We start from the raw sequence: 26,061 nt of genomic DNA on the forward strand, positions 1-26,061 counted from the left end.
TTCATTTTGAAAATTCCTACTAAAGCAGAGGTTCTAGCTCTCATAACTTGCTCAGGAACTTATGATTCTCCTCAAAAAAAAAAGTTCATTACTAATGATGAACCTACATTTGAATGTATTCTGGGCTAAGTCCATTTAGATTTTACATGGGGTTTGGGTTATTTATTTTTGCTTTTTTTTAAAGAACACAATGAAGCTATTTTTCCTTTCTTCTGACATAATTTACTAGGGAAACATAAAATCTAGAGAGAAAAAAAATTACAATCCCCAGCTCCCATGGAATAACTAAACTAATGAAAATCAACATAAATTGTGCCCACTTTCCCATGGTAGCTGACTCTGAGAGCCTTTTCAATCTCAGGATCCCACTAACTAACTGTACAGAACAAGACAGTTAACAGTCACTGAAGGGAAGAAATATTTATATTCTATTTCTTTTATTCCGAAGGAAATTTTATTCACCTGTGTGGACCATACCAAAGGGTTCTAAATGTCATCACTCCACTCCTAAGCCGGAATAACAAAATAAATGAATAAAACACTGTTGCCTCAGGTAACATTGCACCTTCATGGAAGGAAGCACTCATTTATTAGCAGAAGAGGAAACATTTAGTTACAGGGATTTGACATTCGATAAATTCTGGCAGTTTAAGTAAAACCACTAGATCGTCTCAGTGTACATAATGTGATTATAGGCAGGATTAAGATCAGAGTTCTCAGAAAACCTAATTTATATGACTACATACAAACACCAGATAAATGCCAATTAGTGAAGTATGCCTCTACATTGCCTTCAATGTGTCAGCAGAAGTGATAAAGAAACGCAACTTGGAGAAGCCAATATAAAGGAATATGAGAGAAAGGAAATCAATTTATTTGTTATGAAAAAAAAATCTTATTTCCATCAGCTATATTCTCCATAGAGTTTACCTTAGAGGCCCAACTTAAGCAGGGTTTCCAATCAGCATATCAAGCTACTTAGCACTGGTCAACCAAAACCCAAGTGGTAAATAGGTCAGTAAATATGACCAACCCTATGAAGGATACAGAAGTTTTTCCTCCAGTTCTACCTGTCAAAGCATGACCTTTCTAACTTAGAACTCGTGTGTGGGGCTACCTAAAGCCTGAGAAATCTCCTACACCCCAACAGAGCCATTGTGTTCACTTTGTCTGTTAAACAGATTCCCTCAGCAGTAACTCTACCGGCCTTCTTCTAAAGGCTGCCTACGCTCATGCCACCCATGTTCTTTTTCATTAATAGTCGTAAGAATACTCCCCTCCACCCCTTCCCTGTCTAGTTCCTGGAGTCTGTTGTAACACTTTTTAAAGTTTAAAAAGCAAACAAAGAAACAAAAATAGATAAAATCATTTCTATAGTGACCTGAACTGTGAGGAAAACAGAAGAAGCGCAAAGGTGGTCCAGTTACCAGCAATATCTGAATAGAACTAAGCACAAAATTAAAGACAGACCTGGTTTGTGCACTGGTGGATCTTTTCTGAAAAGCTGTTTTCCTTTAGAACTGCAGCAATAAGATGACCCACAGCCTAAAACAAACAAGATTAATGAATACATTCCCTCAGAAGTTCTCTCTCAATAGTGAATTCGAAGGTTAACTAACAGCAGTAGTAGTGGATATGAGTATACCAGTCAATCAGTAACAACACTCAAATTCACAGGGTGTGTGCTCTGAAGAAGGCACTGTATTTGGCACTCCACAAATGGAATCTCTCATCTTCACAACAACCCTCAAGGCAAGCATTTTTATCCTACATTTTATCCCAGTAAGCAAACTACAGTTCACAGATGTTGAGAAAATTGCTGGATTTTCTGTTTAAATTGTTGTCACTTGGTATTACAAGATAATTTGAGATTGCTTAATCCATTAAACCATGAGACAAATGAGAAACTCCATAGCTTTTAAAATCATCTTTGCAACTAAATGAAATGCATCATGCTTCATCATGCCCTTAATGAAGATAGAGAAAACTCATCACCATCTTCATGACTATGGCCCACAAAGATTTGAACCAACAGGTCCTCCCCCCACCTCAAACATTCTCTCTCCTCTAGGATCTAGGATGTAATATCCCTGTTGGTTTCTCATAGGTTTCAGCTCCTTAATAAGCTTTCAGTTTCATAAATCTCTAAAAATTTTCCATATCGTCTTTGGTCAAAAAACCCAGAGTTAAAACTAAGATTCTCATAGGAGTGCTGATTGATTCCATAAATATATAAACGTTGTTACTTCCTATCATCTCAACTCCATTCTCCTAGATCTTCAGCACCACCCAGCATTGCTGTCGTAGAACCACAGACTAGCAACAACGACAGCCATTCTAGGTATGGGTTGGGAAAAATTTTGCTATGGCAAGAACTATTCAGTCTGCCCATGCGACCAATGTCTGATATGGATGTATAAACACCCATCAGCCTTGCAAAGTCTCCAGAAAAGCTCAAACAAAAGCACAGCACCTGCTCCTTCATTTCCTTTTGCATTTCACACACTAGAATTGAATTCAGACCTCAATGATCAACGGTCTTTGTAAGTCACTCATTTACATGAAATTTAAGTTTACATCAACGGACTCTTACCTCCTTGTTAAAGAGAGAGTAACAAAATTGAGGACCAATGAACAGCTTCAGTTCCTGTTTACAAAATAACCATATTTCATTGAATGTAAATGGCCATCAAATGCAAGATGCACCATTACTTTATGAACCGCTAAGAAAGAAAAAAGGCTGCCAATTAATGTTATACAACGCTTCTTATAATTTTTTGATTTTACGTTAATGAAAGAGCTCTTTCAGACTCTTAGAAAATCATGGCCAAATGCATAAATGTGCAGGCAATATCAACTGTATAATGACTGCTGCCATCAATTACTAAATGCAGATGTTAAAATATGAAAAAAAATGTGTGAATCAGTGAAATATGGTGCTAACACTGAGCAGTGGTTACAAAAGAACAATAGGAAGTATTCATAGAGGACAGGGAACAATTGCAAGAATCTAATAAAACCAATATGAAACACAACATGGACAAAAAAAGTTACCATTCATATTTAGAAAAGGACTAACAGAAAATAAGCTTCATGATAAATATCCCCCACTGCCCACCAAATTCAATTTCCCTAATTTACCTTCCAATTTATCCCTCTAACAAATGAGAGAGTATAGCCTAAATTGATTTTCAAATACAAAATCCAAGTATAAATCAGCCTATGCTGCTACATAAGTTTTCCATAACAAAGAGTAGCTTAAATGGATACTGCACACTAAACAATACAAATACACTTTTCTCTTAATTTAACAGCAACACACATAGGCATTTCTTGATTGACCTATGCTAATGAAGGGACTCCACGCACAGAAAAATAGAAACTGTGGACAGCATCCTCCAAGCCTTCATCTTCTTCTTCATGGTAACCACCTGTGTTGCACAGGATATGACTCCAACCCAGTCAGGTAGAAGGGAATCTTGCATAAGGAGTGTTCTACTCCTCATGGAAGGGTTCCCCACTACCCAGCTAAGTCAATTCCCACAGCAGGCATCTCCGAAGGTAACTGCTGAGAGTATCCAAGACGCTGCAGGTTGGTAAGTCTTCAGGCAGGCTTCTGCTGGTCCCTTTGCTTTACTCTCATGAGAGAAGACAGTAGCTATTATGTACCTTGATTAACCAAAATGCTTCTAGTTAGCTGAAAGTTAACCAGAAAACCAGTTCTGTTTTACCCATAATAACCAAAAAGCTCTTCTAAAACTAATTATCACAATCTTCTACCTGTGTTAGCATATAGATCTAATTTTTCAATCCAGGATATTTTACTGATTTAATATCATTATTATAAAAATTTATTATTCTTAATAGTTGTACTAAGAGTAGAATATACCTTTTTAAATAGGAATCTCTGACATTCTCAAGATGTATAACCATTTACTTCTGTTCCCAATAATTAACTACAGACCAACAAATATATATTCAGAGGTTAGTCAAAGTTTTTTATCTCTAAGAAGAAAAGGATGACATAAATAAAAGCACAGATTGGTCAGTTTCACTATTTACTTTCCTATGTCCAATATAAATTTTCAAATTAACTGATATAAAAGTTAGTTATTAATATATACTCCTGTATATAGATGAATAAAAATTTTTTAATGTTAAAAATATAAATAATGTTAAAAATATAAATTTCAATTAACAATCCACAAAAAATGTTCATTTGTTACCATAAAGCATAAATAGATAAATAAATGAACAAATAAATAAAATTACCTGTGACTGGATAAGAGAATTTGGAAATTCAAACCTTTTCCTTATGTCATCCGACATTTTTACTTCTCTTACATATAAGCAGATTCTGTAACCAAAACAAAAGAATATTTGTTACTCTGGAAAAGGAGTTTAAATAACTATTTGTCAAATAACATGAAAGTAATTCTGTACAAAGACAACAATGGCAATAAAGCACAGAGCCCAGGAGAACAATCCCCTGGCACACCCTTCACTGTTAAGCATTTCAGCTCTCAAATGCCACGACTGATGGCACAGTGAACTAAAAATGCCCAACCGTTCTTAGTTTTCCCATGAGAGCAAATCCCAAAACAGATGAATTCACGCCACAGAAACAAACAAATAAAAATCCAAAAGCTCATGTCTAAATAGCAGAATTTGAAAAGTTCAACCACATATTTGAAATAGAAATTCATCCTTCTGTGGATCAAAACTTCTGAGGAAGAAAGAACCAAACTTTCACAAAATTGTTTAAGCTGTGCCTCACTTTGGTACAAGCTTCCACTGAAGCATGAACCCACCCGTTTGTGACAAGTGTGAAGCACTGGTGAGTTTTTTCCAGGAAGTATAGAAATGACCTAGAAATTCACACATCCAAACAGATCCTTTGTCTTCTAAAAGAGGAACAGCAAGCAATCGGCACCAACTTTTAATATTTACATCATGCCTCTCATGCCTATCGGGTTCTCAAGTACAACAACCACAACAAAATTATAGAGGAGGACAGAGTAGTAAAGTGGAGGCACAGAACTCGTAAGGGAGTTTCCCAAGGATCTCACTTGATCCAGTTACCACACAGCACTGAACCCACTGAATTACACCCCACTGTAAAAAGCAGGATGCTGTACCAATTTATTGCAGTATAACTTTAAAAAAGTGTTTACATTAGTACTGTACTCTAAGTTACCTTATAAAAATAACAGGCAACAAAACCAAGCTCTCCTGATCTTAAAAATGAAGGCATTTTGTGTTGAACCTGTAGCTTTTTCTTACTACTGTCTTGCTTTTCTTCTAAACCCAAACTCCCTGGATAATTTATGCTACCTTTCTTCTTCAACATATGGGTCCAACTTAACTCCCTTGAACTAGCCATTTCACAGCACTGAAACAACATGTTCTGACTGCAAACCATGTCCCTTATCTAATCCACTCATTAGCTTTTAAGCAGGTCAAAAATTCAACTTCCCAGTTGTATTAATCTCACCTTTCTTGAAATGTTCTTCTCTGTTGTTCCATAAGACATCATAACAGAAATACCCAAAGTGTGTCTTGGGGAAAGCCAAGATAGAGACCTCTTCGAGAGGAAAAAAGAATTTTGTAGGGACATACATTGCCATTTTGAAAATTCAAAAAGTAAATAAAAAGCCAAATAAAACATGAAATATGTTAGAAGGTGTTACAATGGAGAAAAACAAGTGAAAGTGAAAGTGAAGTCGCTCAGTCGTGTCCAACTCTTTGAGACACCGTGGACTGTAACCTACCAGGCTCCTCTGTCCATAGGATTCTCCAGGCAAGAATACTAGAGTGGGTTGCCATTTCCTTCTCCAGGGGATCTTCCCAACCCAGGGATTGAACCTGGGTCTCCCGCCTTGCAGGCAGACGCTTTAACCTCTGAGCTACCAGGGAAGCCCGGAAAAAAATAAATCTGATCTCTTTTTCTATGAGTTTGTTTTTGAAGTACAACTGGCCTACAAGACTATGTTAGTTCCTGTTACACACATAATGATTCGATATTTCTAAGCGTTTCAAAATGATCGCTATGGTAAGTCTATTTACCATCACTAACACAAAAGTTATTAAATAATTATTGACATATTCCCCACACTATACAATTCATACCTGTGACTGGTTCATTTTGCAGCTGGAACCAGAGACAGGAGAGGGGAAGGCAGAAGTGAATGAAGGCAGTCAAAACATACAAATTTGTAGTTATAAGATAAATAGGTACCAGGGATGTAATGTACAACACAGTGCTGAATGTTACATAGAAAAGTTGTTAAGGGAGTAAATCTTAAGAGTTCTCACCAAAAGGAAAAAATATTTCATTTCTATTTCTTTCATTTTGTATCAGTATGAAATAGTGGATGTTCACTAAGCTTATTGTGGTAATCATTTGATGATGTATATGTCAAATCATTATGCATTAGAGTGCTAAATGTCAGCTGTAGCTCAATAAAACAAGAAGAAAAAAAATTTTTTAAGTAAAGCGAATAGAACAAAGGGGAGGAGATGAGAAATGGGGGATGGATACACTTTCTATTTAAATATGGTGGTCACTTTAGAGGGTGCCATTTGGGAGTCAGATTGGAGATGTTAAAAACAAAACACATATTTTCTCATAAAAATTGTTTCCACTTCAGTGCATCTTTTCCCAGTTCTCCTCTCACAGTTTTCTTCACCAACATTCTCAGTCCAGTCAGTCACAAAGTCAGCTTCATTCCTTCCAGCATCTCAGAGTTTATGCCTGAGATGCTGGAAGTTAGCCACGCAGATAATCTAGGGAAACAGTATCACAGGCACGGGAAACAGTATCACAGGCACAGGAAACAGTGAATTCAAAAGCTCTAAACTAATGATCTGCTTAAGATACATCCCAGAAAGAGCAAAAGGATGAGTTAGGAACAGAGCAAAGGAGGAAGGAAATGGCAAATGAGAGCCAATGAGAAGCTAGACCACAGAGGGCCTTGTAGGCCACTGAAAGGACTGATGTATTTATACAGAGTGAAATGGTTAACCACTACAGGGGAAAAAAAAAGTGGTAAGATTTTAATAGAATCACTTGAGGTGAGATGTGGTCAGACTCTGGGTATCTTCAAAGGTAGAGTCAATGTGGTTACTAACGGACTGGATGACAGTATAGCAGAAGGAAAGGGTCAACTATGACTCCAATGTTTCTGATCTGAGCAGCTTCATTCTTAATTTCAATCCCTTTGGGCATTTTACACATTAAAAAAAAAACCATGAATAAATTAATTACCATGGCATTTTTTACTAAAAGGAAAAGACAGAATTGCCATCAACTGAGATAGGGAAATGAGTTCTTTGAGGGAAGATTAGGAATTCCATTTTGCACAAGTAAGTTTTAGATGCCTAATGGATATCCAAGCGGAGACATCAGGGAGAAAGTTGGATACATGAATCTGTAATTGAAGAGACAGATATTAGTTGGTGATACAAATAATGGTGTGCACTACTAAAGAATCTGAGAGGTTCTAATGCAAGAAATTTGATAAACTTTGCTTAATCCAGAGTTTACCAAACTTATCTGGTCATGGCCCCTTTTTTCTGAAACTAGCTGTTAACAGTCTATACAACCAACCTTCCTTGGGATACACCTTGGTAAACACTGCTCTACTGGTTCCTCCTATTCCTCTCTCCACTCTGCTTCTCGTGCACCATCTTCCTTCCTGAAGGTGCTCCCAAGCCTCTTGTCTTGTTCTGCTTTCATGAAAACTCTCCCAGAGTCTTCATCTAGTCCCTATCTCCAAACACTTCCCTACCCTCTCTCAGGAGGCTCTAAAGCATCAGATTGGAGATGTTAAAAACAAAACACATATTTTCTCATAAAAATTGTTCCCATTTTAGTGCATCTTTTCCCAGTTATCCTCTCACAATTTTCTTCACCAACATTCTCAAAGTCCAGTCAGTTACAAAGTCAGCTTCATTCCTTCCAGCATCTCAGAGTTTATGCCTCCATTTCTCTACTCATCATTGTCAATGCTCACATGAGACTTCCTTCAGTAACTGGTTAAACTTGGGGTTCTCTACCCCATATACTGCTGTCGGACTAACTGTCCTAAAATGCTATTTCCATCATATCAATTCTCTGTAAAGAATACACAGCAGGTTTTTAATAGCCTGGCAGACTAAATACAAATACTTATTTCCAGCTTTTAAGTTGTCTCCAACAACAATCTCACACATTCAACTTCATTTTCACTGTTGTCTAATTCTGGTGGTTTAGTCACTAAGTCATGTCTGACTCTTCTGAGCCCATGGACAGGAGCCCTGCCAGGCTCCTTTGTCCATGGGATTCTCCAGGTGAGAATACTGAAGTGAGTTGCCATTTCCTTCTCCAGAGGATCTTCCTGACCCAGGAATTGAACTTGGGTCTCCTGCATTGCAGGCAGATTCTTTACCGACTGAGCTACGAGGGAAGTTGTCTAATTTTAAGCTGCCTGCCTCTTGAGAAACCTATATGCGGTCAGGAAGCAACAGTTAGAACTGGACATGGAACAACAGACTGGTTCCAAATAGGAAAAGGAGTACATCAAGGCTGTATATTGTCACCCTGCTTATTTAACTTGTATGCAGAGTACATCATGAGAAACACTGGGCTGGAAGAAGCACAAGCTGGAATCAAGATTGCCAGGAAAAACATCAGTAACCTCAGATATGCAGATGACACCACCCTTATGGCAGAAAGTGAAGAGGAACTAAAAAGCCTCTTGATGAAAGTGAAAGAGGAGAGTGAAAAAGTTGACTTAAAGCTCAACATTCAGAAAAGGAAGATCATGGCATCTGGTCCCATCACTTCATGAGAAATAGATGGGGAAACAGTGGAAACAGTGTCAGACTTTATTTTTGGGGGCTCCAAAACCACTGCAGATGGTGACTGCAGCCATGAAATTAAAAGATGTTTACTCCTTGGAAGGAAAGTTATGACCAACCTAGATAGCATGTTCAAAAGCAGAGACATTACTTTGCCAACAAAGTTTCGTCTAGTCAATGCTATGGTTTTTCCAGTGGTCATGCATGGATGTGAGAGCTGGACTGTGAAGAAAGCTGAATGCCGACGAATTGATGCTTTTGAACTGTGGCGTTGGAGAAGACTCTTGAGAGTCCCTTGGACTGCAAAGAGATCCAACCAGTCCATCCTAAAGGAAATCAGTCCTGGGTGTTCTTTGGAAGGACTGATGCTAAAGCTGAAATTCCAATACTTTGGCCACCTCATGAGAAGAGTTGACTCATTGGAAAAGACTCTGATGCTGGGAGGGATTGGGGACAGGAGGAGAAGGGGACGACAGAGGATGAGATGGCTGGATGGCATCACCAACTCAATGGACATGAGTTTGGGTGAACTCCAGGAGTTGGTGACGGACAGGGAGGCCTGGCGTGCTGTGATTCATGGGGTCGGAAAGAGTCAGACATGACTGAGCAACTGAACTGAACTGAAAACCATTTTCAGAATAGACACATGTGCTCAAAAATCGGTTCATTCCTAAGGGATTCCTGCCTACCCCACCACCCCCACCACCCCTCATGTGGAATCTCAGTTCCCCAACCAGTAATGGAACCCATGCCCTCTGCAGTGGAAGCACAAAGTCTTAACCACTGGACTGTCAGGGAACAGGGAAGTCCCTAAGGGATTTTATTTATGCTGTTCTCTCCCACATAAAATGTCCTCCTCTATATGATCACTGCAGATGGTGACTGCAGCCATTAAATTAAAAGACGCTTGTTCCTTGGAAGAAAAGTTATGACCAACCTAGACAGCACATTAAAAAGCAGAAACATTACTTTGACAGCAGAGGTCCATCTAATCAAAGCTATGGTTTTTCCAGTAGTCATGTATGAATGTGAGAGTTGGACTACAAACAAAGGTGAGAGCCGAAGAATTGATGATTTTGAACTGTGGTGTTGGAGAAAGACTCTTGAGAGTCCCTTGGACAGAAAAAAGATCCAACCAGTCAATCCTAAAGGAAATCAGTCCTGAATATTCACTGGAAGGACTGATGTTGAACCTGAAACTCCAATACTTTGGCCATCTGATGCAAAGAGCTGACTCATCTGAAAAACCCTGACACTGGGAAAGATTGAAGGCAGGAGGAGAAGGGGATGACAGAGGATGAGATGGTTGCATGGCATCACCGACTCAATGGACATTAGTTTGAGTAAACTCCAGGAGTTGATGATGGACAGGGAGGCCTGGCATGCTGCAGTCCACTGGGTCACAGTCAGACACAACTGAGCAACTGAACTGAAATGAACTGATATGTTCCTACAACTATAGGTGAAATTCCTTTTATACTGCATCTTCTCTGTTTAACCTTTCTCAAGGAGCCACATCTTAAGAGCATTCACCTTACTTTATATTTCTTCAGTGCTACTGCATTTGGCCTGACCCATACTACCATGTGACTAATTACATTAGGATTGTTAATATTTTTCTGTAAAGGCAAATAGAAACTACTCAGATTTGCCACTGTAGCAGGAAAAGCAGCTACAGACAATACATAAATAAATGACCAGGGTTGTGTTCCAATAAAACTTTATTTACAAAAATAGGAGGCAGGTGGGCTGTAGTTACTGACTCCTGATTTACATACTATTTATTTAATTAATTTGTAAAATTTATTGATAAAAACTGCTAAACTGACATTCAAATTTGCCCCTGTGCATCCAAGCACAGATAATTCATAAATAAGATAAATTGAACATGTCTTATTATCTAAAAATGGAAAAGTTCTATCATAGAAAACAATTTTCATGCCCCTAAACTCTGAAGGAAATTTCTCACATTAGGCTTTCTACTGGGGCTTCCCTTGTAGCTCAGTTGGTAAAGGATCTGCCTGCAATGCAGAAGACCCGGGTTCAATTCCTGGGTCAAGAAGATCCCCTGGAGAAGAAAATGGCAATCCATTCCAGTATTCTTGTCCAGAATACTGGACAAGAATCCCATGGACAGAGGAGCCTGGCAGGTGGCCGTCCATGGGGTCACAATATTCGGACATGACTTAGCGACTAAACCACCACCACCACCACCATGGGATACAGGGTGATATAATAAACAATAATCTCAATAACATAAGCAAAACAGAATTTTGTTACCTCTTTTTTAAACAAAAAACGAAAGTCAAGGTTGTATCATAATATGTAACTCAGGAAGAAAAAAAAAAAAACCCTCAGCTAATGGAGTCAAAGCTCAACAGAGCTTTCTGATGATCTGATCTAACTCAAGAAAGCCAAGTCTAGAATATTGAGAGAAGCAGAGGTTATTAGCTTATCACAGAATATACTTACCCAAATGTCAAGAGTGACAGAGCTAAACTGAAGGAAATGTGGGATTACACTCTCTGATCCAGACCTGAATGACAGAATTCCAAAATGCTCTAAGGACCAGACCAACAGCTGGTTAGGCTAATAACATCATGGCAATGAAGAAGTTGAGCCATCCAGAAAGAGGACTTTTGTCTTCAGGAGGAGGTGGGCCAATGGAGTAAAAAGAGTACTGCTTTTATCAAAATTGTCTAAGTATGAGTGACAAATACCTAAGCTTATAAAAGACAGTCCTAATTTTTGGTACAATGGTTTAGAGAACAAGTAAGTTTTTTAAATCTACAGTAACTTTATCTTTCCTAAAAATGGCCAGAAGGCAGTTTCAAAGCCACTACCCAAGCTGCAATATAGATTTGATACCATCCTTGATTTGCTATCTTTGGGCTACAAATTGCAAGTGTCTTTCATCTGCTAGAGATTTTTATTTCAAGGTTAATCACAACCACTTGGCCTTTCAAGGTATCAAAACATCATATTCTCTCAGGGAATTTCAACAAAGAGTACAAATGTTTGCTTAGCATTGGCAGCGTAGCCTGTGTCCTACTTTATTTTTAATCTCAATGTCCCTTGGGCATTTTATACATTAAAGAAAACAATTATATATTACTTCTTACCATGACATTCTTTACTCAGAGGGAACTAGTCACATTTTGCTCCATAAACCATGTGTGACAAAAAAGAACGTTTGATTTGAAAAGATTTCTCTCCAACCTGTCATTGTGCTTTTTTTGTCTGCCTGAATCTAAACCAGAAAGAGAATTTTTAATGAGGGCTTTAAGTTCCAGGTGAATCAAAGCATTTGTCTGACTTAACCAATTATTGAGTTAGCTGCCAGAGTATTTTAGCCATGTAAGAACACTTTCAAAACAATAAATCAGTTGCACTCTAGCAGTAATAAAGAAGCAGAAGATAGATAAAACACCTTAGGTTTTCAACTTTCTCATTACTTTCTCTAGCATACAAAACACAAAACCATACACCACACAAAAGTCTTTAGTGTCAAACTTCAAATAAAAGGTACAATCTGAAAAACACGAGAAAAATGTATCTGTAGTTGACCCTTGAACAATGCAGGGGTTAGGGATGCCAACCCCTGCACAACTGAAAATCTATACAACATCATAATCTGTCCTTCAAAGCAGTGGTTCCTCATCCACCAATTCAACTTACCTTGGATCATGTAGTACTGCAGTAATGCATTTACTGAAAAAAATCTGTTTACAAGTGGACCCATGTTGTTCACGGGTCAACTGTATTTATATTCACGATAGCTATGGGAGCCCAGCAGAAGGACTATGCAAGGTAGTTTGCAGGGGGCATTATTCAATGGTCACAGAGAAAGACGATTTTGAACTGTTTTTTGGTGGGTTTTTTTTGGCCATACCATGCTGCATGTGGGATCTTAGTTTCCTAACCAGCGATGGAACACATGTCCCCTGCAGGAGAAGCAAGGAGTCTTAATCACTGAATCACCAGGGAAGTCCATGACTTTGAACTCTCTTGACTATCAAATTTCTATATAGCAAAGATTCAGAGTAGCAACGTAGGTGGTAGTCAGGGCTACAGACAGTACCTTCTGGAAACCGGTCTATAGAAACAAAGTCATCATCAGATTGAGAGAAAGCAAATTGCATTCACATTAATGGGATCCTATTTCAGAGATACAAAATCTAGGCCTTTTTTTCTTTATCAAGCTATTTCAATTATTAGTTATCCATTTACTTAGCTTCTTCCTTTCACACTTTAAGCTACAGAACTCAACTCCTGCTGTATGGCCCAGTTCCTAACAGACCATGGACTGGTACTGGCCCGCAGCCCAGGTGTTGGGGACCCCTAATATAGTGGACCTGGGAGCATCTGCCTTCTGTCACTAGAGAAACAATGATTGAGCAACTCAGTAAAAAGGTACTCATCCTAGCAGTTCATGTAAGAAGAAAGGTTTCGTGACTTCCAACCCAGTGTTTCCCTGGACCATCGGTAACATGAGGCACAGCCAGCACACTCCACATTCTTGCATCAAGTCCCAGGAATTTTAAGATCTGTAATTCAAGTGCTGAGCAAAGTTAGGTGACTATGGGTTCTGATGATCTCACCGGCTGCAATTTACTAAAATACATCAAATTGCAATCAGATTCCTGCCTTTACAATTTAGTTTCTTCTCAGTCCCATCACATGTTACTTACTCATAGATTTTGAAATAAGTCTAAAATAAGATCAAAGGCAGGAAATTCCAAGTTAGAACTGATTACTGTCCAGGAGAACCAAGCATGAAAGTAGGAAACAAAACCACCGACTTGAATAATGTCTGATTTGTTACATTTTCTTCAATTATTCTTGGATTATTTTTTCTAAAGTGTCTTTTATGTGCATATATATGACAAATACAAAATGAAACATAAATTAAAAAACAGTATTAGTAATTTTTAAAATTGAAAGACTGATTTAAATCTAGAATTTTTTTACAGTATCCAATCTAAGTCTTCAAAGAAGTCTTCAAATTACGTCCTTTATGATGATTATTTTCTCTAATATTACAATTTTAAAATACTTTTGTTTCATCAAAAGAACAATTACTCAAATTGTTCACTATGTTTTTAAATAAATATTTTATGTTGATACAAAATAAACTTTACTGTATATTTTTTATAAAATTGATGCCCATTTTAAAGACCTTGCTACTGCTACTGCTGCTAAGTCACTTCAGTCGTGTCCGATTCTGTGCGACCCCAGATACAGCAGCCCACCAGGCTCCCCCGTCCCTGGGATTCTCCAGGCGGGAACACTGGAGTGGGTTGCCATTGCCTTCTCCAATGCATGAAAGTGAAAAGTGAAAGTGAAGTCGCTCAGTCATGTCCGACTCTTCGAAACCCCATGGACTGCAGCCTACCAGGCTCCTCCATCCATGGGATTTTCCAGGCAAGAGTACTGGAGACCTTACTGACCAATAAATGTCTAATCTTCATAGGTAAAATCTCCAAATTCATCACATTACTTCAAATACCATTTAACTAAAATTTAATCAAACACCAAAGAATGCATTTTATACATATTTGATTTGTATTCTTCCTCTAATAAAATTACTCAAATTTTGCACACTGGTCTTCTAAAATAATTTACTTCTTAGCAAATATTAATTTGGCACAAACTGAAGTACACCAATGTCCCTCCAGGGGAAAAAAAAGGAGGAAATCATAAGTAAAACAAGAATACCTAAATGCTGATACTAAATGGGTACATTAGAATTCATAATACTATTCTATGTTTATATATGTTTGAAATTTTCTGAATAAGCTTTAAAAAAAAAAACAAACCCATGTGTGTGGCTCTCACTAGGGACCAGGCAATATTCTCAGCACTTCACATTTATTACCTCATTTAATCCTCAAAATAACCCTATGAAATAGGCACTCATTGTACAGAGGAAGAAACTGAAGCACAGAAGACAGATAACTTTCCCAAGGTCATACAATAAGCTGAAATTCAAATCCAGGTAGCCTGGTTATGTATGTGCATAGAAAAACTTGGAAAATATAAATTACAGTGCTTTTTAATTTTGCTTATTCCTATTTTCTAATTTTTCACAAGAATATGTCTTTCGTAATTTGAATAAAGTTCAAAAATTATGAAAACTTTTATTCAAATACTTATACATTCTTTAGAAACAGAGGATGTGACTTTCTAAAACCTACATCACTACAAGCATAGAAATCTACCATTAACAGATGTGATTAAATGAACAGTACTAAATTAGGAAACTTTTAGACATGATAAAAGATTACTTTGTTAGCCATTTACCAATGTCCTATGGAAAGAGTAATGTTGAAAAGGGATCAATATAATTTAACTAGATTCAATTAACTTTAGACCATTTAAAAATCTTCCTTCATCTTCAGAGAAAAATACAACCATTATTATCTTCCTATTTTAGACTCCTGGGAAATTTTACACCAAAATAAGAACTCTCACTCTAGAAAAGAATTATGTAGACTGATGACGAGTTAAATGGAAACATTTTTCCTGATTACTGCAAACTGGCCAAACTCATTTATTTTTCATGAGAAGCAAATTATCAAATTCATGTAAAATGGAATAGAGTTATTTTAACTTGCACTCTTAGTACTGAAGAAAGTTGAAGATCAAATGAGCCGAGGAGTTTTACAAGAAGATAGTAAATCTTCCTGCTGTTAACTAACTCAGTGTAGCCCAAGCTGGAGAACACATCTATATTCCAGACCTGAATAGACACAATCACAAAAACAACATCATCACCACACTGTTCGAAGAACCACTTTGAAAATTTCCAGTGAATAAGATGAATGGGGCACTGTGAAGTAATGTCATATATTCTTTTGCAAACCCTAAGACAATCCATAGTGAAGATGAGAAAACATCTTTAGTTTGATTATACTTAAGTCTTACATACCTCTGTCTCCATGAAGAGTAACATGACACAGAGAGAAAAATGCACGGAGTTAGAAGTTGGGAAGCAGGAAAAACAGACTGGATGTAAAACCTAACTCCACCACTAGGTTTTTAAAAAATTAGGTTAACCACTTACTACCTGGAGCCTGATTCCTCATTGAGTAAATCTGAGGACACCTGCCTCACAAGATGATACAAAGAACAATAAGAAGTGAGTCTGAAAGCCAAGAGGATGTTGACACAGTAGGTATGTATTCTAAAAATGTGTTTCTTCCCTCCCTTGATACAATGTGGGACAGTCAAGGGAGGTAAAGGATGGAGAAGAATTTAAGTTTTAGGTATAAGTTCAGTTCAGTTCAGTCACTCAGTCGTGTCCAACTCTTTGCAACCCCATGAATCGCAGCACGCCAGGCCTCCCTGTCCATCACCAACTCCCGGAGTTCACTCAGACTCACGTCCATTGAATCAGTGATGCTATCCAGCCATCTCATCCTCTGTCGTCCCCTTCTCCTCCTGCCCCCAATCCCTCCCAGCATCAGAGTCTTTTCCAATGAGTCAACTCTTCGCATGAGGTGGCCAAAGTACTGGAGCTTCAGCTTTAGCATCATTCCTTCCAAAGAAATCCCAGGGCTGATCTTCAGAATGGACCGGTTGGATCTCCTTGCAGTCCAAGGGACTCTCAAGAGTCTTCTCCAACACCACAGTTCAAAAGCATCAGTTCTTCGGTGCTCAGCTTTCTTCACAGTCCAACTCTCGCATCCATACATGACCAATGGGAAAACCATAGCCTTGACTAGACGGACCTTTGTTGGCAAAGTAATGTCTCTGCTTTTCAATATGTTATCTAGGTTGGTCATAACTTTTCTTCCAAGGAGTAAATGTCTTTTAATTTCATGGCTGCAGTCACCATCTGCAGTGATAAGTTAGGCATCTCTAATCAAAGACTAGGGTGGGATCTTATATGTAAGTCAAAAGCTAGAGAAATAAGACACCAGCCCTCAGGTTAGGAAATGCATGAGATTCCATTCAAAATATAGTTGACTTCTAACTCACCTGCTGAAAGCCTTTCAACAGCATCCCACTGCACTTTGTAATAAAATTCAAACTCCAAACCATGGCCAAAAGGTCCTACATGATCTGGTCTCACAACTCTCCCTCAATCAAGGGGCTTCAGCCACAACAACCTCCAGTTTGCTCTGTGGACCCCCTAAGTTCTTTCTGTGTGCAGGTCTAGAGCCCTTAGGTCCCTCATCAAGTGTTCGTGCCCTTGCTGTTCAAACAGCTGACTCCTCTCACCTTTCACATCTTCTCTTGAGACTCCACAGCCCACCCAGCCCCTACCCCCAGGAACCCACTACCATATCCTTCATTGCTTTCATCACAATCTCAAAGGATCATCATATACTTATTTCTGCTGACTCTCTCTCCCCCTCCCCCACCAGTAAAATGCAAACTCTTGAGGGCAGGGACCTGGTCTCTTTTTGACCAGGATACCCCAGCATATAACAAGTTATCTGCTCAATACAGATCCACTGAACAAACACAAAGCACGACACGGGTTTTGGAACACCATGTTGGATGAAACAGCTCCTACGTGCCACACATCCACCAAACACTCTAAGTAACTAATCCCATTGGATCGTCACAACCACTCTGAGTTAGGTATTATTAATTCCATTTCCTGTATGAGAAAATAAGAGCTCAGAGAGGAAGTAACTTGCCTGAGGTTATACAGTGATATTAATAGCCAGGATTTATTGAGAATTTTACCACGTGCCAGGCAGGCACAGTTGAAGCTCTTTATGTGTGTTCTCTCACCCAATATTCAAAACAACTCCATGACATGACTACTATTATTATCCTCATTTTCATATGAAAAACCATGTGAGGCAAAGAGAGGTCAAAATTAATTGCCTAATTAAGTAAGAAGCAGAGCATGGATATGAACTGTGCAGCCTATGAATCTAAGCAAAGTTTACATTCTTAACCACTCCTCTATAAAGTAGAGTTGACACAGAGTTTTTAAAAAGTTAAAATAATCCATTAAAGCAATTCACTCAGAACCAGGCACATAACCAACACTTTCTAAATGTTAACTATTATGAATCTTAGTCTAAATCCAATACTTTGTTTCTTCTTTTTTTTTTTTTTTTTCTATTATATCTTGCTGCATCCCAAGGAATCAAGCAAATCTTAAAAAGAACAACCTAGGTTTGGACATAGTGTTAGATCAGATTCCCAAAGCAGCTCATCAGCATCCACAAATAGCTCTGTCTCTTAGTGTATATTGCAACCCTAAAAATATATAAAGCCTGATGCATGAAAGTTACATATGAAAGGGGTGCTCCATGCCATGCACAAAACACAAAATTATCAATCTAAACTTAACCTTTATCCTGTGGCACCATTACCAGCAACACATCTATCTACCACATTTGTGTATGTTCTGAGATTTTATACTTGTATTTTATCATTGACCATTCATTCCAAGTTCAATGAGCATCTATCAAAAGCTAAAGATTGCCACTTTGGTCATGGCAACTGGTATCAATCTTTAGTAAGTCTAGCTTCTTGTCATTGCTAGTAACACTTTCACATTTACATTTTCCATCTTTTTAAACAGTAAATATTCACTGCAATAGATGAAAGCAATTATTTGCCCAAATGGTTACTCAAACATTACCACCCAAACACAGATGGCTACACTGCTGCAGATGAATGCTTGCCTGGCAGGCAGCTCCACCAGGTGACAGTTCAAGATGCAGCTCAACAAAGCAGGGCAATTTCCACGTGGATGTGTTCACGTGTAAAAACAGACAGGAGCTTGAAATAACAGTGGAATGTTCTGGAAGTAGTGTTCAGAACCAGGAAGATCAAGAGGAAGGCACTGATATGTTCTCAGTTCCTGCAGCTGCCTCAGAAAACAGAGCTTGACCTCCAACTGGCAGTGCACTTGATGCAAGGAGAGCACAATGATACGGTGCACAGAGGCCATGCTAGAGCTAGGCCTGTTTCTCATGACCCTTTCCGCTCTGAGAGGACTGTCACCAATCCTCAGGCTGTAGATGTCGTCTAGTTCTGAAGGGGCTAGCTCCATCTCTGTAGCAGCGGCACCTGCTCAGACGCAAGCGAAGAAGAATCTCAAGCAGGAAGGACTCCTCACTGACCAAGCCTGCTGCGTTCTTCTCCTGCACCTCCAAGTTTCTTGGGAGAAACAGCTGAGCCCTGTTCACCGCCTGCCAAGTCTGGCAGGTACTAAGCAGTTAATATACGTTTTTGAGTTATTGTCTTTAGTATAGCATCTAATACACAATAGACTCAAAAATATGTTCAAATCAGAATTCTACTGTTTATTTTGTTTTCAGATCAACTTTCCAAAACAGAAAGTGAGAAACAGAGAAGAATCTATATCCACATCTTTCTCACCCATGAAGATTCATGAAACAGACCAAAATAAATTTAAAAGAAGGAAGCCTCACGTGCTGCAGTCCATGGGGTTGCAAAGAGTCAAACATGACTGAGTGACTGAACTGAACTAAACTGAAAAGTAAAAAGAAAAATTGTAAACAACTTTATTTTCAAATTAATACAGTAACCAGATCCAGTTATCAACACATTTAGGGTTTGAAAATAAGTAGTTCTTTTTAAGATGGACTCCTTTTTACCAGCTTTTTTAAGCTGAGAAAATAACTTTTATATAGATAGGATAAAGATGAACTTCAGCCAAGCCCAAATCCCAAATCAGCAGAATCCAAATTAGTGAGATCTTATCATGCTGTTATTTATTTTGGTACTTTTTTTTTTTTTTACAAAAATCAAATAAAAGGTCAAAGAACACATGTCAACATAAGACTGGTTCTTTACTGTTTCCAGCTAAATCTAATAGTGATGGGAAATGGGTCTTTGTTACTTGAATACATCATAAGTTTTACATGAATGCTTCAGGGGACAGCTATTATTTATCATAGCTATATTCTTAATCTTCTATGTATTACAACCCTTTAAAAGCTCATGGTATCACCTCTGTGTATTTCCCACTGGGGTAAAAGGCATTTTAAACACATAATTACCCAATGAAGTAACATTTACCAATTTTCCATTACACAGCTAGCAGTATTCATGGCTGTTTTACTTGTGGGGTTCTTAATAATCTGATATTAGTTAACCTTCACAAGCATCCTGGGCAGATGATCATTAGTAAATCCTTTCACATTAGTAAGAGACATCAAGCAGTATATTCAAGAATCAGAAGAGGATTCAGCAAAGTAATGCTAATATCCAGTTGGCACAGTATAGTGTGTAGAATGTCTTTCAGATAAAGTCAAGAACTTTATGTAAAGAAAGAAGAAGGATGAAGAGGAGGTGGAGGAGGGGGGAAGAGAAGGAACATTAGCTCCTCATGAGAATAATTTTTAACTTCACCAATTTTAAAACCAATACATACAATTTTCACATGTACAGGGTTCAGTGGAACTTCTCAATGCTGTGTTGGAAATAAATGACTGACTAGAAAAATGACAGTGAATTGGCAACTCACAATAAAGTCAGCACTCAGAGCTTCATTTCAACTTCAAAATCTACTTCTGCCTCTCAGTCCAAATGCAAACCCTATTTATGAAAGTGCTCCCAACCTGTCTTACCTCCAAACCGATATCCATGGGTCCTCAAAGGCCAGACCAGCTGGGAAGCAAAGCCACAGCAGTAAGGGAGGATCAGCATCGTTCCCAGGACCACAAGCCTCTCCCCACTCTCCAGCCCACTGTTCTCAATTCCATAGGGAACTTAGCACAGTAAAGTTGAAAGTCTGGGGCAGGTCAACAACTAAAACCCAGTCTATAAAAGTGGGCTGTCAGGGTACTCACTGACCATTTGGCCTTAGCGTTTGGCACTTCTTGGCAATATCCCAAAGCATGGCACATGTGCTTCAAATTCTAGCCACCTCCCAATTCAAAAGTGTAAAACTACAAAAGGCTTTAAATTGGCATCTTTTTATTTATTTTTTAATTAAAGGATAATTGCTTTACAGAATTTTGTTGTTTTCCGTCAAACCTCAACATGAATCAGCCATAGGTATACATATGTCCACTCTCTTTTGAACTTTCCTCCCATCTCCCTCCCCAGCCCACCCCTCTGTGTTGATACAGAGCCCCTGTTTGAGTTTCCTGAGACATACAGCAAATTCCCATTGTAAAGCCAGCATCTTTTGTGCAAAGTCATTCATTAATTGCTCTAAAAGGTAAGCTAAATAATATGTAGATAAAGTATTGATTAGTAATGTGAAACAGTTACAAAGAGTTTTAACAATATATAGATATGCTTATGGCAAAGTAAAAATACTGAGAGAAATTTTTATACACAATCATGAACACAACCAAGTTTAAACTACAGATATAAAGACAAGACTAAGGGGGAAAAGTGAATATGCAAAAATGTTAAGTTCATTTCTAGTTAACAAGTTGATGACTGATTACATACTATTCCTCTTCTGATATTTGCTGCATTTAACTTTCCCCTCCTACAATGGGCATACATTACTTTTGTATATTAAATAAAAATTATCACTTCTCTTCAAATAAAAAATCAATTTTTTTAGTCTCAATTAAAAAAAAAGTAGTAATCTTACTTATTCACTTGGCACCATGGTCTTTTATCACTGTCTAAAGAGGCAGTTTCACCACAGCACACACCAAGATAAAAAGCCTTACTTGATCCAATTACACCACTTATTAAGAGCTATTTAATGAGAAAGTCACACCTTGGAGTTATTAGATGCTATAATGGTCCTGCAGTGTTCCAAACAACTAAGCTAACAGAATTACCTTTGATTCTAAATCGTTTGCCAGGAGATTAATCCATCTGGTCCCTGAAAAAAATTAAGTGTTCTTCCAGTGTGTTCAACTTCCTCCAATCTCATTTTAATCAAGGATGTCGGCCTCTGTTGACAGAGGTATTTTTTAATAGATTTACTGAAGTATAATGGATATACAAAGAAATCACATATTTAATGTGTACAGTTTGATGACTCTGGACATGTGCAAACACCCGTGATGCATCACCACAATCAACGTAACAGACATATGCAACACCTTCCAAAGTTCCCTTGTGTCCTTTTTTTTTTTTCCACTTTTTGGTGTACACAATATTGTACTTTAACAACTGGCATCAGGCTGTACAGCAGATCTTTAAAACTTATTTATCTAGCATAACTGAAACTTTATAAAGGATAGCTATTTAGAATTTCTTAAATTACAGTACAAAGAGTTTGATTTTTCCTTTAATTTTCCCAAAATGCAGATAGCATATAATACCTAAAAAAATCGTTGTCATCAATAGATATATTTTTAGGAGGTCTTTACATGTTTTGGCATCTGCCAAAGAATCAAGAAATGTCTTTCTGACATAGTAACATTTGGAAAAAGACCTAGAGGAAACAATGAGCATTCCAGACAGAAGGAATGCTAAGGGCAACAACCCTGAGATAGAAGCATGTGTGGCAAATTCAGGGAAGACCAAGGACACCAGTATGGTTGATGCAAGCTGGGAAGTGAGAAATGACAGAGAGGAGCGGGAGCCAGTGACAGAAGCCCCTACAGACACTGTGGGCTCTGGATGTTTCTGAGTGGGACAGATAGCCCTAGAGGCTTTGGGGCAGGGAGATGGCACACTTGACTGTCATTTTTAAAAGGTCATCTAACTCCTCTAGAGAACAGACCACAAGCGGGCAAGGATAAAAAAAAAAGGGAGACCAGTTAGGAGGTTATGGCAATAATCCAGGAAAGAAACCATATGGCCACGGACAAAGAGAAGAGTAGTGGAGATGGTAAGAAGTCAGACTTCACACTTATTTTGACAGAATTTGCTAAGGGATTGGATGTGGAATGCAAGAACAGTGAAGGATGACTCCAAGGTTTCTGGTTCAGACAAGTGGAAGAAAAATGCAGTCACACAGTGAGATGCCAAAGACTGGAAGAGTCATTTGTTTGTTTTTGGCCACACAGCATGTAAGATCTAGTTCCCCTACCTGGGATCAAATCCATGCCCCCTGCATTGGAAGCATGGAGCCCCAACTGTTGGACTGCCTGGGACATTTCATTCGTTTTTGAAACAGGGCAACAATGCACAAGTATCCTCAATCCATGGGGTACAAAAAAGAGAAGGGGGCAACAGAGGATGAGATGGTGTGATGGCATCATCGACTTAATGGACATGAGTCTGAGCAAGCTCTGGGAGTTGGTGATGGACAGGGACAGCACTGATGTGCTGCAGTCCATGGGGTCACAAAGAGTTGGACACGACTTAGCAACTGAACAACAAATCTCTGGAAGGAGAGTCTACAGGACAAAAGGGTGCAGAGAGTACAAGCTTCATCTTTTTCTCAACTTTATTTGAAGCCAATCTTCACTATAACACAATTAATGTTAAATTTTGTATGCTTAGTTCTAGCTTCCCTGGTGGCTCTGAAGGTAAAGAATCCGCCTGCAATGCAGGAGACCTGGGTTGGATCCCTGGGTTGGGAAGATCCCCTGGAGAAGGGAATGGCAACCCACTTCAGTGTTCTTGCCTGGAGAATCCCCACGGACAGAGGAGCCTAGCAGGCTACAGTCCGTAGGGTCACAAAGAGTTGGACACGACTGAGCGACTAAGCACACAGCAAAGCTCTAGACTGGATTTGCATTTGATTCATACCCAATTCCAACGCTGCTGTCAGCACTTGCCCCCCTTTCCAAGCTCCAAAAGAACTCAGTGGCCTGTTAAACCCTAACTATTCTACACAGCTTAAAATCTCATAAACTGAAAAGAGAGAGATAGAAAGGAAGGAGGGGAAACAGGTAAATTAGTAGGTGGGTCGGTAGATAATCCTTACTATCCTGTTCCCCCAGCCTTCCTTGTCCACTCCATTTCATATCTCCTTCCAGAGTTGGACACGACTGAGCAACTTCACTTTCCAGGCTTTCTGTTAAATGTTTAATACATTCCACAGGCACTGTGAACAGGAGCAGATTTGGGATTCAGGGAGGGAGAAAGAGGTCAACTGGTTGCGAAGTGATACTGTAAACAGAAGTGTGAAGAAAATTCCAAGGTATTTATTTATTAAAAAAAAAATAAAACCTTTAAAGATATGAAGTCACTTTGTTAATATTCAGTTGACTTGTGAAAGCACCACTGTCACTGCTGTTGCTGACAATATGGTAGGAGATCAAGGGAAAACGGACCAGTTAGAAGGCTATCATGCTGTCACTTCAGTCATGTCCAACTAAAGTGGACAAAGTTGGTAATCCAACTTTATGACCCCATGGACTGTAGTCTGCCAGGCTTCTCTGTCAATGGCATTCTCCAGGCAAGAATACTGGAGTGGCTTGCCATGCCCTCCTCCAGGGGATCTTCCTGACACAGGTATCAAACCCACGTCTCCTCTGTCTCCTACACTGCCAGTAGATTCTTGACCACTGAGCCACTGGGGAAGTCCTTAAAAAGCTATGGTAGCTCGCAAAAAATGGCCCCAAATTCTTCCCAATTTGGTATGCACATTTCTTTACAAAGTGACTTAGCTGCTCCTCTCATAAGTAGGCTACTTCTCCATCCCCTTGGCTTTGGGCTGTCTTTGTGACTACTTTGAGCAACAGTGGGAGAAGTAAAGTGGGAATTCTTAGTCTACCTCTCAGAAGGCCATGTAGCTTCCTCTTGCTCTCTTGGCTCTATTAGACCAAGCATGGGACAGGTTACTGGACCAGATGTAGCAGAGATAAGCCATTCCAGCTGATGCCTCCAAACCTACAGTTGCCATTAACCCACCAGCAAAAAAAGCTCCCCCCACACCTAGCCGCCCCAAGCCTAATCCAAATTGCCAACCCCAGAATCATAAACTAATAAAAGATTGTGGCTTTAAGCCACCAAATTCCAACAGTGAGTGGTAACAAATAACTGATACAGAGACTACCACAACATCAAGAACATACACAATGGAGGCTTACACTAGGGTGGGAGCAGTGGATGGTGAAAAGTACTCAGATTCTAGCCATATTTTGAAGGGACAGACAATAGGCTTTCCTAGTAGTTTACAAGTGGATTGTGAGCAAAAGAGAAGAATCAGGGCTGACACCCAAGTTTCTGGCCCAAGTAATGGAAAAGATAAAATTTCCATGATCTGAGATGAGGAAGACCACAGGTGATGTAGGTGTAGGAAGAAAATCAGGAGCTGTATTTGAGATTTCTATTTAGTCATCCAAGTAGAAATGCTAAGTAGGCATCTAGATACACAGAGTCTAGAGTTCAAAAGAAGAGGTGTACAGGACTTCCCTGTGGTCTAGTGGTTAAAAATCCACCTGCCAATGTAGGAGACACAGGTTCGATCCCTGGTCTGGGAAGATTCCACATACTGTGTAGCAATTAAGCCCGAGAACCACAACTACTGAAGCCCATATGCCTAGAGCCTGTGCTCCGCAACACAAGAAGCCACTGCAATGAAAAGCCTGCACACTGCAATTACAGAGTAGCCCCTACTCGCTGCAACTAGAGAAAGCCTGCACACAAGACCCAGAACATTCAAAAATAAAATTTTAAAAATATAGTGTCAATTTGTAAAATCCCATCTATGTAAATCATTTAAAAAGATTAATAGGTCCAGGCTACATATATATGTGTATACACACACACACACACACAGAGAGACGTATATATATATATAAACTGGGAGTTAATAGGGTATTGCACGTGAGCATGCATGTTCAGTCACTTCAGTCATGTCCGACCCTATGAACTGTAGCCCACCAAGCTCCTCTATCCATAGGATTCTCCAGGCAAGAATACTGAAATGGGTTACCATGCCCTCCTCCAGGGGATCTCCCCTACCCAGGGATCAAACCTGAGTCTTCAGCATCTCCTGCATTGCAGGTGGATTTTCTTTACCACTAGGCCATGGGGAGAAGCCTAATAGGGTATTATTAGTATGTAAAGACTGAATGGGGGGCAGGGCACATTTTTCAAAAGAAAAAAAATGAAAAGAAAAAGACAATGATATGATTAAAGGACTGTGAGGACTGAGCCGAGGAGCTCTCCTATTTGAGAGGTGAGGGCAATAAGAAAGAACCAATAAAGGTGTTGAAAAGGTTCAGAGGGGCAGGAGGAAAACCAGGAATTGTAGCATCTTTGATAATAAAGGAAGAGAATGTTTCAAGCAGCAGAAAGTGATCAACTAGGGAACTACGTGACAGGAAATGGTAACCATGTGACAGGATACAGGGGGTGGCTCATGCTATGGTGCAAATCATTTTACAGTTTCGACATGTATCA

At 39.0% G+C, this 26,061-nt stretch overlaps 1 protein-coding gene across 3 annotated transcripts in view; it reads right to left on the reverse strand.

Moving 5' to 3' along the window:
- FOCAD (focadhesin) overlaps positions 1-26,061 on the reverse strand; it is a 302,497-nt gene that overhangs the window by 272,393 nt on the left and 4,043 nt on the right. Inside the window, exons 2-4 of one of the 3 annotated variants that reach the window (XM_070794470.1) lie at positions 4,273-4,357; positions 2,594-2,647; positions 1,471-1,545 (exon numbers count right to left, since the gene is read on the reverse strand). In XM_070794470.1, the coding sequence (XP_070650571.1) occupies positions 1,471-1,545; positions 2,594-2,647; positions 4,273-4,329 (186 nt within the window). In that variant the 5' untranslated portion in view covers positions 4,330-4,357. The remainder of the gene's footprint in view (positions 1-1,470; positions 1,546-2,593; positions 2,648-4,272; positions 4,358-26,061) is intronic. The other 2 variants (XM_019965885.2, XM_070794471.1) reach the window with 2 other exon arrangements.

Source organism: Bos indicus, chromosome 8 (genome assembly GCF_029378745.1).
Source record: "Bos indicus isolate NIAB-ARS_2022 breed Sahiwal x Tharparkar chromosome 8, NIAB-ARS_B.indTharparkar_mat_pri_1.0, whole genome shotgun sequence".
In the NCBI taxonomy this organism is placed as follows: Eukaryota; Metazoa; Chordata; class Mammalia; order Artiodactyla; family Bovidae; genus Bos; species Bos indicus.